The sequence below is a fragment of the Dermacentor albipictus genome, chromosome 2 (assembly GCF_038994185.2).
Source record: "Dermacentor albipictus isolate Rhodes 1998 colony chromosome 2, USDA_Dalb.pri_finalv2, whole genome shotgun sequence".
Lineage (NCBI taxonomy): Eukaryota > Metazoa > Arthropoda > Arachnida > Ixodida > Ixodidae > Dermacentor > Dermacentor albipictus.
In genome coordinates, this window is record NC_091822.1 from 168862224 (window position 1) to 168876334 (window position 14111).

A 14111-nucleotide genomic window follows, 5' to 3' on the forward strand; every position below is an offset into this window, starting at 1 on the left:
ATGAATTTACAAAACAACTCTGAGATGGTACTGAGAAGCATTAATTCTTGATACTTTTTGCTTAAAGGTCAACTGAAACAAGATATTGGACAGTGTAGAAAGATAGCGCAGACAGGGTAGGGGCCCCTGTAAAATTGCTTGTTTTGAAATACCAAAAACTCAAAACATGGCACCATTACCACCTGCTGGAAATGATGCAGAACCTGCATAGTTGGGAAAAGGCTTAGCACCTGAGCATCACCTTTGAGATTAGGCAGTGCCCATAATGCGCTAAAAGTCTTTAGAGGCCAAGAGTTAGGAATTGTGTCATATTCACTGGCTACCAAAGAGCTTATGTCATCTGTTTAGGTGCTATTTAAAAGCTGTTAATAAGAAAATTAAACAATTACCAGCTCTGAAGCTTTGCCAAGATTGCTCCTGCATTAAGCATCACTTTTAACTTATTCATCAAAAATGAAATTTTGTTGTAGCTGGCTTTTAAAATGGAGTATAGCATTGGCATTCGAAGCCCTCACTGCAACATAACTACTACATTTATTCATTTAGCCCCATGAGTAATGCCCTGCTCTAACAGTCATGCTATAGCCATAAAAGTCACCACATAAAGAAAGGTGTGCTACATACATAAGGTCCTTTGTTTTCGCGTAAAACCAGCTAATTTCAAATTTTTTGCACCCCAGACAAAATTCATGAATATTGGTTGAGCTTGATTTCTCCCCAAATTTGGCCCTTTCAGAAAGGATAATAATAAATGGAGATATTGCAACACTAATCACCGGCCAATTATTGTGAACAGGTCGCCAAGGTATATCGTATTATTATCGTTACTGTATAGACTCATGCAAGGGCCGCATTTTTCTTTTCCAAAAATTTTGACGAAGTGCGGCCCTTACGTACACGGGACCAAACCTCTAGCTCAAAATAGTGCCTATGCAGCCGGCGACTACTGCACACCCCGCATGTACCATTGCATCAGTTCAGTTGTTTATTTCAGACAGCAACGTCTCGGATAGATGGGCAAAAGGCAGATGTGCCCTGCCTGATGGGACTCTAGCACTGGATCTCTATAGCACCAATCAAAGGTCAATGTGCAGCTTTCAGCATCTAGTAGCGGCACGCGAAAGCATGCAGGGCGCGAATATTCGCTGATGCTCACATACAGCATCGGCACACCGAACGCGATTGCTTCTGCAATGAAATTTTTTTTCTCTTTCTTTCAAAATTTTCGGCTCCCAAGCTGGAGGTGCGGCTCTTATATGAGTCTACCTATACGGTAATTACTGCTACCGTCTTCCACGAACATGGCATATATGCCTTGTTCTCACTTATCACTCAAGCAAAAACTGGCACATATAAAGGCATAATATATTCAACGTGTGCCGGCCTTTAGTGAATGAAAGCTTGTTGCCTTTTTAATAAGGACGTCTATACGAATACGACAATGGCACATTACATTGCATTTCCCACACATCGCATAATGTAAACAGTGGTAATGTGCTAGGAAGCAAATTAATGCAGCACTGAGATTGCTTTTCGTTGCGAATGGTAGCTGTGACATTGAGACTGTGTTCACTCAACTACTTTATGTTCAAAGAGATGCGACTGATTTGTCCAGTTCATAATCCATTAATTTGTTGCAAGAGAGTGTATCGAGGCACACTAAAACAGGATGACAACAGACAAGCACAACAACTCCAACAGGTCTAGGATGGACACAGAAATGCTCCCAATGCATGTGACATATATCTAAGCCAACAAGTGCTTGCAATATAAGAAAAAACGTCACACCTCCTACGAAGCATGCCCTTGTGTAGTACTTGTACTTTTTTTCTGTGTTAATTAAAAAATTGCAGAGAAACTGTGAAAAACAGATTACTAAACCCATGTCTATTTGTTGTTTTTGTTAATCTGGCTTCCTTAAAATATTTTAATAATTGCCTGACGACAAGGATTTGTAGGCGAGTTCCATCGCATAATTCGTGAGCAGCTCTCTTTGCCATTACATGTTCATGTGAGTGATTTTGCTTGTTCAGATAGAATGTTTGTGTCCAAAGAAAGACCATTGCTCGTGTTTTCCTTGAAACCTAAACAGAAAATACCCGAACATTGGACTGCTAGGCAACAAAACCCCCATTTCGCCCTGGTTTTTGTGCCAGACAACAAAACCTCCAATTTTTCCACGGGAAATTTCAAAGCGTATAATACGAAAACGAAGGACCCTATATGTACACCCGAGTGCCACTTTGCTTTTTACTAAGAAAGTAGTTGCATGCCAAGTTTGGAAATTGTAATTTGACAAACAGCTAGAAATGGATCCAATGTAGTTGCATGAATTCACATGCATAACGGTCTTGTCCAGATTAGAGCAAAAGCACACTATTCTTTTGTTATGCGCTGATCTCGATGTAAGGCTACCAGTGGGTACTGTTGAAGTGTGTGTAATGCTATAAATCAAAACATCAAATGTAATAGCTTTCTGCGAACAAAGTTTTTAGTCACTTGTCTATTGAAAACAGATCATAGAACCTTAACTAGACAAGGTTATATAAAAGACGGAAATGGCACAATTTCACTTTCAGCATCGATAAATTTACATTCTAAGGATGCAAGTTTTTATAAGATCACCTAAACCCTCACACCAAGTTAGCATTGAGTCACCTGTAGCAGTTGCAAAATGCACCAAAGCTTGTGCAAAGACCCGTACACTTGTTGCAATGGGTACCCACTCGTGAGAAGTTGTTTACATGGAATACGTGACTGGGCTCATTAAACACAGGAAGTTGCAAAAGAACCCTTTGTGCTGTGTTGTATAGACACAATTTTATCTTATCATTGCCATCTAACTGCTGACAGAAAGATAAGGCCGTACCTGGTATAGGAATACTTGTTGTTATGTCTGTTGATAAGCAGCTTGACCAAAGGCTGAAACAGCATATAAACAATAAGTAATTCAAAACACATTTCACATGCATCAATTCTTGAAAACTCGAGTGAAGCTTTCCAAAGGTTCTCAAATGTAAACTAAGCCTCATGCTATTAAAATGAAAGCAAGCAGGTGCGCTAACAGTAAACAATATGCATTCATACGCGATGCGCCGTAAATCATACACGCATGGCATCCTAATGTAAAGTTCGAGGCTCACCTTAGTCGAAGTGCTTATTAGTAGGTTTCCTTCTTTTTCGTTTGTGATAAGTGGGACTCTGCAAATCGGCTCTTGTGGGCTCTCTTTCTTCTGCAGGGCGGCTTCGCAACTTTCGACGAGCGCCTGGATGAGGTAGTATTTGGCTTCGGCCAATAGCTCCGCAATCTCCCTCGTCGACTCTGGAAGCGGCACCGAACCGTCTCGCAGAAAGTTCAGGATGGTTCCGAAGTGTTTCCCGCATCTGTCTATGAGGATCCAACCTAAGAAAAACGACCACGGAAATAAAGACATAACAATGAGTACATAATAAGTACAGAGTGCATGTAGTCAGTATCGCACGGTTACATTAACCACGCGGAGCGTGAGCGTCCGCTCTGCAAATACGACACCAGACGCGGAAATAATGATCACAACGTTCATTTCCCCCATCTCGCTTACAGCGACAAAGCCAACACAGTTTACGAGATGAAAACGAAACCGGGCGCAGTAACATGACGAGCCCTCGTCGGCAATGGCTCGTGATGGGAGTGGCATAAACGGCACGGCCTGACGGATCAACGAAACCGGCAGTGGCCCGCGGGGATCACTCACCTTCCGAGTCGGTGAGCACCTCCATGCGGCCGCTGAACATGGCCCTGAGCATGCTGTCATGTTTGGTGAGAGTGCCGATGGTCGTGTAATGGAGGGACCCGCCTACGTTTAGCTTCACGTACTGGCTCGGGCTCCCGTTGATGACAGTCCGGTGATCGCCGGACATGGTCCTGGCCTCCTCGGCTGTCGGCCCTTGCGGCGGCGGCAGCGTCGAAGCGCACAGCGCGTCTATGGTTGCCGCGTGTTGGCCCCTAGGAAAACGCGTCAGTGCGACGGGCCAAGATGGGAGCCAGCGGCGCGAGGAAAACACAACGCTCCCGACCGCACTCCCCGAATCTCCGATTTCTGACAACGCGCGCAGCCACAATCGCTCGCGCGGAGCTCACGTGACCCAGAAATTGCCTTCTTGCTCACGGCCACTGTTGTAGCTTCCGCTGCGTCAGGTAGTGCGACCGAGGCCGAAACCGAAACTGCCTGTGGCCTCGCGCCACGACATGCGTCTGGACCGGTGAAAAACGGCGATGTGGTTCGTGAAAAACAGCGCACTAAAACGTATTTGTGTACCCGAAGCCCTTTGCGTGCGCAATACTAGATCTCTGACTCGCTTCAAGCCACTACTTTCGTATGAACCTCTATTTTACTGAATACTCCGCATTAGTGTTTTAAATGCGATAACATGTTGCTTAACAGGCACGTAGTGGTATAACTCAACCTCATCTGACACTGATGTGTGCATGGTGCAAAATACACTCGCTACCTTTGGCCCGATACACTGCTTATTGGAGTCATTCCCACGCACAAATGCTATTCTTTGTTGCGCAGACACACCCACATGTATTCTGCAATTGCACTTGTGAGATGTGCTGTCGCAGAATTCGGTTATTGCTATTTATAACTTTTTTTACAAAATACTGCGGAACTTTCACTAGGGTTCAAGAAAAAAATGCGAAACATGCACATTGAGCAACACATGGTTCACTAAACACTTGGTATACCTCCTGTATACCTATTCTATGCTTTGAATGAAAAATTAAGCTTTCAAAAGCACTCATCCTGTCTTGGCCATTGTTTGTGTCTCTTTTTGCACTTCAGCAGTATGAAAATCTACCAACTAGCCCAGCTGTCTATTCTTCAGCAGTTCAGTAAATGCATTAACATGAGTGCAGTGCGATATACCTGGACCTGTTGTAAATGTGCCCACTGAAGATGCAATTCTCAGTAGTCGAACGTTACCACACTGTCTGCACAGCGTCATCACACCTCATCTACTGCCAGTCCTCGCTTTCCCCAATAGAGCAAGGAACTATATAATTTTCTGAGCTGAGCTTTTGCATCAAACAAATTTATTTAATGCTGTAGTATCTCAATAAATAAATCAATATTTATTTATAGACAACAACCGAACTGTTTTGCCATGTTTGGTAGGTAGACATGGTAATTGTAAAATTGAACTTGTACAGTGGCATATACATAAAGCATGCATGCAACATGGTATTCTTGGAAGAGCCAAGTAAATGAAATGAGGAGAACTATTCTTTTATTTCCATATTTAAATTTGTATACATGATCTATAGACGTAACATGCATGGACATTAAAATATGCTGCATAAATAGGTGTTATAATGGGATGAAAGTGAAGGGTGTGCACGTAAACTATGTGCACAGCTTATATGAGGATGCAACAGAGAAAAAAAAATGTTTGGTACACACACACAACTCTACCAACATCAAAAAGTATCACAAGCCAACACTGGACTAGTAAAGTTACGCAGTCACTGTCCATGCCATGGCTGCAGAACTAAAATGTAAATTACAAAGGTAAAATCTGGGACAAGCAGACAGCAAGTTCTTGCACAAACCTCTTCCCACAAGTCTTATCCCTTGTGCAAATGGTGCTGTAATTTGTCACAACTAATCTCATCTAACATGTCAATGACAAAGTGCAAATTTGAGCATGACAATGACAATGCTTATCGTGCTTTAGCAGCTTACTAAGGGTCAACACTTTTTTTTGCAGTTGTTCATGCTCGTGCCTCATGCACACAGTATGCACGCCTTGCATTCAAGTTTCTTAGCTATCCTCCAAATTGCAGCCCCATAAGTTAATGCTGGCAGATAGCATTTACTAGAGTCCTTAATGCATCTTGTAGAACACTTATATGCAAATATTGCGATGAGTAACAGTTGAGTTTCGGAGACTTTTCAGCAAGGAATTCATACCACTAGAATGGGAAAGCCTGGTGGAAGAAGTAATTATGCATACTGCACTATCACTTAACATATATGTGCTGTAACTGTGCTGTAACTGGTTTTTCTTCCATTGGGCCCTTGATGAATGAAGTCTCATTGGCCATGTGCTATTACACCTATTGCAGGCTTTTTTTTTTTCATACTGTTTCATTGCGGCTTTGTTTCGGACACACTTGTGCCCCTTATGTCCTTTTAAACCTGTACATTTTAGACATTTATATCATACAGTTTCTTTCAAAGGACAGACTTTGAACAGAAAGCCAAGTCACACTCGGACAGCTGCATCCAAATGTCACATTAAACAAGTGGCCACTGCCGCATCGCAGCCATTAGTGTTGCAGTATAGGCCACCAAATGACTTGTCCACAGAGGATGTCTCAAATGAAAGAGGTAACAGTGCAAAAAGTGCAACTCAGTGTTCATTGTGGGTCATAACACAGTGAGACAACTGTCATTTATCTGCATACAGGGGATCAGGATTGGAATGTCTACAACTTGCATAGTGCTGAATGATACAAGAGACAAGTGGAAACGTCATACAGGTATCCTCAAGTATTGCTGGATACACTTCGACATCGGGTGAAATCTGCTTTGCCAATTGGACAGCTGACTTGCCACTCTCTATGCGGATCTGTGGCTGCACTTTGTGACCTTGTGTTAAATAAAGATTAAAAATTACTTTTTTAGATGTAATGACTTGAAGTCACAGTGTAGTGACGAGCTCTGGATTAATTTTGACCTCTTGGGATTCCTTAGTGCACACCGAAACGTGTATTTTTGCATTCTGCCTCAACTGGAATGCAATCACCGCGGCCGGGGATCGAATGAGTGACTTCATGCTTAGCAGCAGATTTACATAGGCACTGAGTCATCACAACAAGTCCCCTATGCTGTGTGTGCTGCAGAACAATACAATAATCATGCTGGCTTCCATTCCACGGTGCGCGAAATTTCCTTCGTTGTAAAGCATGAGAGACCCAACTAGACAGAAGACAAAATTGCATTGAATATGAATTTGCATGCCTACTTATGCAGAGTTTAGGCACACGATCAGATACATAAGGCATGCTGCTTTCAACTCAAACACAAGAGATTAAAGAACAAGATAACACTTTTCAGAGGCAAAAGAACAACCAACATGCTTTGTAACCAAGTCTCACAAAATCCGGCACTTATACAACAATGCAAGTCTTAGCAGTGACTAATGTACTCTGTGATGATCCAGACCGAAGCTGTACGATTTGCATACTAGCTACAGCCCACTGGTAGCAATACCACAACATGAAATACTGCACATAAAGCTTAGCCTCTTTAGGATAATTAACTTTATATTTGCTTTACACAGAAATAAACAACACATAATGAGGGTATATTAATCTGGCACATATCAAATGCAATAATCAGATGTTGAATCTTAAAAGGGAAACTAATGAGAAGCACGAAATCAACCTAGTTTGGTAGATTACCTTCTCGAAACTCTGGCTATCTACATTTCTTGCCTACAATGACTGACTAATGGTATTCAATATCTAAGGCAACACACAGTATGATAGACAGAATAGTGCAAAATGCTAGGTACATGAGCATTCCTGCGTTTTGTCTCCATTAGAATGCACCTGGGAATCGAGCTCGCAACCTCATGCTCACAGCAGATAGATTTTTCAGCCAGGGAAATGTCATTTACTAGCACAAAAAGTGAAAGAAAAGTGTCTCTTTTTGAATAATACAGATGGTGCCGTAACAGATTTCACTTTACTTTTGGTCAGACCCACAATTATATGTTCCATTGTGAAGTTTGTAAAGGCTGCAAACATGTCACACTTCATGCAGGCAGCAGTTTATGTAAGAAACTGAACTCGTATACATGAGCGATCACTTTCAAGACTTTTTTTCCTGACGAGAGCATTCAGAGCAACACCTAACTGGAGCTAACAAGCCCACCGCCCACTTGTTTAGCCAATCAGCATTTGCTAAAGGCGATATCACTAAAATGGGCGACTACAGCCTTTGCACATTTACTATACATGCCACCACACAACAGATGAGATCATGTTACGCTATGAAGCACAGTCAAACTTTGTACCATGGGAGCTAGAAGTCAAAGAATTAAAGAAAAAAACCGAGAAGGAGGTCACGATGTTGAAGCTGGTGTTGCCCCTTGAAGACCATTTTTCCTGCTGTGTTCTGCATTCTGGTGCTCATAAGAAATACCATCTTCAGTCAGTTTCACACCGTGCTTCCAGGCTTTCAGTTGAACGAGCCTTTCTTGCGCTTTAGCAAGCCGCTTGAGCACATGAAGTATCTCCTTTTGTGTTTTCAGCAACTCGCTCGTTTCTTCTTCTCCACCACCTGTAAGGCAGACAGGCACGGACACAAATCGAAGTGCCACTCTGCCTAGGCATATTTTTACAATACTTCTGCGTAACTTGTACAGAATATACGAATGGACAAACGTTAAAAAGAAACACAGGTCAAATCCTCTCCTACCAATGTGCACATAAGCAATCATGTCGAATCAACTAGACTGCCAGCAGATCCTTGCTAAGTACATCAATCGCGATAGTTGTGCACAGTGCCTAGCAAACTGGTGTTCACATCATTCTAGGTTTCTCCAAGCTACGTCAGCGAAAATTGGGTGTGACTGAAAATTAGCAAACTCCAAGAAGCATCGTCGTTGGGATGCAAACTTACCAAATTACGACATTGTCATTAAGGAAAACAAAATGCATGAGTGAATGCAACTTCGACCAGGGTTACCTGCCTAGTTCCTCAGAACATCGACTTCATTCTGCACGATCCTGTTCTGTTTCATAGCCCATCATTTTTCTATTGACGAGTGCGAATTCAGGTAATCAGTTTGAGCTGCAGCTTCAATGTTATCAGATGTTAAGGATGCCAGAACACCACTTCCTGTGCACACAGATAATTTCATTCTTGAATAATTTGACATTTTACATCTCCATTCATAAGGCTGGTGACATAACGTATCAAGTTCACTTTGAGGTAATAAAAGGTTGTGTGTCTGCACAACTCATTTTATTTACTAATTTCACATGCAAGATATGAACGAACCAAGTTTTACAACTTCAGACCCGGGTATATTTGTACTTCATCGTATGCACATCGTCCTTACATCTTTTTTGCTTTATAAGGAGCACATTTACCAAAAGAAAGAAAGAAAGGAAGCTAACAACAAAAATTATAGTTTGTAAAAAAAAGCACTTGCACAGCTAAATTCGTAACTGAATTAGGTACAGACCCACTTGCATCTTCTTCATGTCGGGACTTCCAGATACTTCAAATAGTTGTCCTTAAAGAAACAATATAATGAGTGTGATAGGAGGATGTGGGCCCAGGCCTCAAGCACACAGGGATGGCACAATGAACACAGAGAGGCTTTAATGACACGGGGACGGGACTAGGATAACGTACACGATAACACACACAGAGTTCTTTACATAAATGTCTGTCGCGTAAGTATCGTCGCGCTCAGCGTCAATGTCGGAAGGCGTCCGATAGCGCGTCGGTCTCACACACTCACGGCACGAAGAGGCGCAGAGATGAATCTCGAGCGGCGAGTGGCGCAGGTGTTGGAGGCCGGGGCGGGTGCCCGGCACACGACGAGCCACTCGCGCGACAGCAGGGTCGGGACGTCGGCCCGCCACAGGGTAGATCGTTCGTGAGGCTTAGCTGCACCGGAACATGCCGCTGTCGGATGCTCGCCCAGCAGTGGAGCAGGCCGGTTGAAGACCAAGGACAGCCCGGCCTGTTCTGCCAGCACACCCAGGAACACCGGCCTTAGGTAGATGACTGCTCGGCTCGTACGGAAAGCCAGCCCAGGCAGCTCAGGCAGATCGCATGGCTGCCGTCTCCGCCCAGACACCGGTCCTTCTCTTCTTCCTCGTCCGTCGCCGCCGCACAGCAATCACGCGCATTCGGCCGCGACATTCAAATAGTCCAAACTCCTATCACATTTCCCCCCAAGTTCAAGAAGTCGAGGAGGGTAGCACTACGGGGTATCACAAGTGACACAGTTCAAATTATTACCCTCATGACAGATTAGTCCGTGTCCGTAGCTATTCTACTTAGATAGTCTGCACCAACGTTATCACATCCACGAATATACTCCACATGAAAGTCATAATCCATGAGGAGTAAACTCCAACGTAGCACGCGACTGTTCACGTGCTTTGCCGAATTGAGGTATCGCAGTGGTTGGTGGTCGGACTGCAGGATGAACGGTTTACCATAAAGGTACACATGAAATTTCTGTACAGCCCACACTATGGCCAGGCACTCCCTCTCAATTGTGGAGTAGGCAGCTTCACGTGGCAAAAGCTTCCGGCTAGCGTAGGACACGGGATGCAAACGGCCGTCGTGTTCTTGCAAAAGAACTGCTCCGAGACTTCTCAAAGAGGCGTCTGTGCGTAGCACAAAGTGTCTGCTCAAGTCGGGAGCTTTTAATATAGGCTGCTGTGACAACAGCTCCTTTAATCGCATAAATGCCTCTTCGTGTGGTGTCTGCCAATTCAGCCGGTTCGGAGAGCCCTTCTTCGTAAGGTCGGTGAGTGGATGGGCAAGCTCAGCGTAGTTCGGAACAAAGTCCCGGTAATATCCCGTTAGTCCTAAAAAGGCCCTGAGCTCCTTCTTCGTTCCAGGTCGTTTGGCAGTGCTGATCTTGTTGGCGGTGTCTTTCAAGGGCTGTAAAACGCCTTGCCCTACCAGATGGCCTAAGAAGCATGTTGTTGGGCAGCCGATTTCACTTTTGTTGGGTTTTATGGTTAGTTTGGCTGTGCGCACTCTATGGAACAAGCAATTTAAAGTCTCTAAATGCTCTTGCCATGTTTTTGTTGCCACAAGAACGTCGTCGAAGTAATGGTAGACGTGAGGTATGTCTCCGACAACCTCCCTCATCAATCGGTTGAAGACAGCAGGTGCTGTCTTAATGCCAAAAGGCATGTACTTAAATTGGTATAGTCCAGAGTCGCATGAAAATGCAGTGGCTTCTTTGGACTCAGGGGCCATGGGTACTTGCCAGTACCCTTTTGTGAAATCAAATTTAGAAAAATAATGACTTCCAGTGAGCCTGGCAAACATCATCTCTGCTCTAGGAATGGGCTCACAGTCGGGAACTAGAATTTGATTAAGTTTTCGAAAGTCTATGCAGAGGCGCACTGTGCCGTCTTTCTTTTTGACCACCACAATGGGTGCCTGATATGCTGACTTTGATTTTTCTATTATACCTAACTTCAGCATGTCCTGGACTTCTTTTTCCACGGCATTTCTGACAGCAAATGGCATGGGGTACTGCCGGACTTGTACGGGTGCGGTAGTAGTCAATTCCAAATGGCATTGCAGGACATCAGTCTTTCCAGGTAGATCGGAGAATATATCGTCGTAGCTTGTAAGGACAGCTTCAACTTGGCGTCGCTGATCCATAGTCAGTTGGTTTGAAATGATGACGTCTTTTGATGTCTGTGTTCGGATAAGTGACGGGTAAGGCGGCGTCGTCTCTTCAAGCTCTAGCCCTGTTGCGTCATCTGTACCCACCGTTGTCGCTGTTACCTGAAGCAATTCGCTGTTGGGTCGCTCTTCGTATTTTTTTAGCATATTTATATGAAAAACCGTTGTTCTGCTCCCAAGGTCAACAGCATAGTCCAACGGACTTTTCCTTTCTACAACGTTGAAAGGTCCCTTCCACATAAGTATCAATTTATTCCTTTCACCAGGCAGGAGAACAAGTACTTTGTCTCCCGGATTGAGCTCTCGCATCTTGGCTTTCCTGTCATAATACGTTTTCTGTTGCTCTTTCGCTTTCGTGAGCTCTTGCATGGCGATGGCGCACGTGCGCTCTAGCCGGTGACGCAGTTCCATGATGTATTCGTAAGAATATTTCGTGTCGTTATCCAAACGGGGATTTGTCCACAATTCCTTTAGCACAGCCATCGGACCACGGATATAGCGCCCATACAACAGTTCAAATGGCGAGTAACCGATGCTGCTCTGTGGCACTTCTCGGTACGCGAAGAGTAGCGGGCCGAGATAGCGGTCCCAACATTTAGGTCGCTCTTGGCACATCCGTCCGAGCGCGCGCTTTAGCGTGCCGTTAAATCGTTCCACTAATCCATTTGCCATGGGGTGGTACGGCGTGGTAGGCAATTGCTTAATTGACAAGAGACGACTGAACTCCTTCATCACAGCTGACATGAAATAGGATCCGCGGTCGCTGACAATCTCCCGCGGTAAGCCCACTCGGGAAAACATTTCGACGAGTCCTTCCGCAACAGTTCTCGACTCGGTTGATGGCAGGGCGACAGCGTCAGGGTATCTGGTGGCGAAGTCAACCATAGTGAGGATGTAACGGTTGCCTTTATCTGAAGTTGGGGATAAAGGACCAATAATATCGATGCCTACGCGAGCAAAGGGAGTCTCAATTACAGGCATCGTACCCAGTGGAGCGCGTCCGACTAAATGGCGCGGCACCGTTCGTTGACAGACATCGCATGACTTAACAAACCGTTTCGTCTCCGACTGGACCCCTGGCCAGTAAAATTCAGCAACAATTCGATCCACCGTTCTCGTCATACCCTGGTGACCGGCGAGGATCCCTTCATGAGCCAACTTCATCACCATCTCCCTGAGGTCTTTTGGCACCACTAGCTGGTCTAGTATCTTCCCACCTGACACTGTGTGCTTTCTGTATAAAATTTCATCCTTTAAGTAATATTCGCTTGCGCGGCCATCCGCGACCATCATCTTGCCGACCTTTTCGAAGCATGTCCTCAGAGACCCATCGTCTCTCTGTAAAGCTTTTAGTTTGCCTTGTTCTATCCCAGTAACTGCGAGTTGCGGGACAGGCAGTGTAGGCAGGGACCGTATCTGCGTTTCTTTTGTCACAGCAACGAGCTCGGTACCAGATTCGTAGTCTTCTTTATGTCTCGAGGATCCGGCTGCGTTTTTAGCTGCTGTGGTCAACGTTTGGCCCTCTACGTCTGGTAGCTCTGCTTGAGCGGTGGATGACATCCGGTTGGCAGGGTAACTTGTCTTGTCGCTGTTATGTTTCAGCGGAGACCATGAATTGGCCGGGTCATCAGGTGCACGGGCACCTTCAATGTTTCCCAGTACCACATCATACAGGGGATCTTGCATACATTTAACTCGTGCGACGCCGGTAAAGAACGGACTGTCTAAGTATACTATGGCTTCCGGTAAGTAGTGGATTGTACGGTCTAGCAAGAACACTGGACTTTTTGTTCCTGTCATTTTGTCCTCAGGTATCAAAGAGAGTCGCACGACCACGGTATTGCAGCCAGTGTCTCGTAAGACAGACACCGGTTGTGATTCGAGAAAGCCTCTTCTCACTGGCAGATTTCCACTGTCACATCTGGGACCTTGTCGCATTAGCGTCATGTTGACTATTGGGACGGTTTCGCCACCTTGAAGCACTACGTATCCGCCACTCTCTTCTGTCGGCTTTCCGGCTTGCGACGGAGCCAGAATACACGAAGCTTGTCCTTGATTTTTCCTTCTTGAGGTTTCACCTCCTTGTCCCTTTCTGCCGGACCATCCGCGACCTGTAGAGTTCTCTTTAGTCGGGGACCAGCACTCCGAAGCTCGATGTCCCGCTTTATCACAAAGGAAGCACCGATTAGTTGCACGTGGCATAGCTGTTGGAGGTTCATTCTTGCGAGCAGAGTCTAACACGACCTCCTTGGATAACTTTTCTCTACCTAGATTGGTTAAGTTTTGGGCCTCTATAAAACAATCGGCATTCTTTGACAACATAGCGAGGGTCTTACAGTTCCTTTCTTTCAGGAACACTCGCAGTGACGCAGAACATCTTCTCAAGAACTGTTCAGCAATCATGGTGTCCCTGAGGGAGTCGAAGGTCCTCTCAATTTGGGACATTTCAAGCCAGTGGTCAAAGTAGCCCGATATTCTACCTGCATATTGTAGGCCAGTCTCATTGTCTTCGGGCCTTGCGTTTCGAAACTTTTCTCGGTATCCCTCAGCAGTGCACCGAAAGCGCTGAAGGAGAGTAGCCTTCAGCTGGTCGTAGTCTAGGGCTGCATTAGAATCAAGCCGTCCTATGACCGTCAACGCTTCTCCTGTCAGGCAGAGGCTGAG

At 45.0% G+C, this 14111-nt stretch overlaps 1 protein-coding gene across 3 annotated transcripts in view; it reads right to left on the reverse strand.

Annotated features, from left to right (window-relative positions):
- Positions 1-14111, reverse strand: part of LOC135910645 (BTB/POZ domain-containing adapter for CUL3-mediated RhoA degradation protein 3) — a 37956-nt gene that overhangs the window by 12494 nt on the left and 11351 nt on the right. For 2 of the 3 annotated variants that reach the window (XM_065442662.2, XM_065442661.2), the window contains 2 exons: positions 3144-3403; positions 2870-2922 (listed from right to left, as the gene is read on the reverse strand). In XM_065442662.2, coding sequence (XP_065298734.1) covers positions 2870-2922; positions 3144-3403 — 313 coding nt within the window. Of the gene's footprint in view, positions 1-2869; positions 2923-3143; positions 3404-3734; positions 4127-14111 lie in introns of those variants that run through there. The other variant, XM_065442663.2, reaches the window with a different exon arrangement.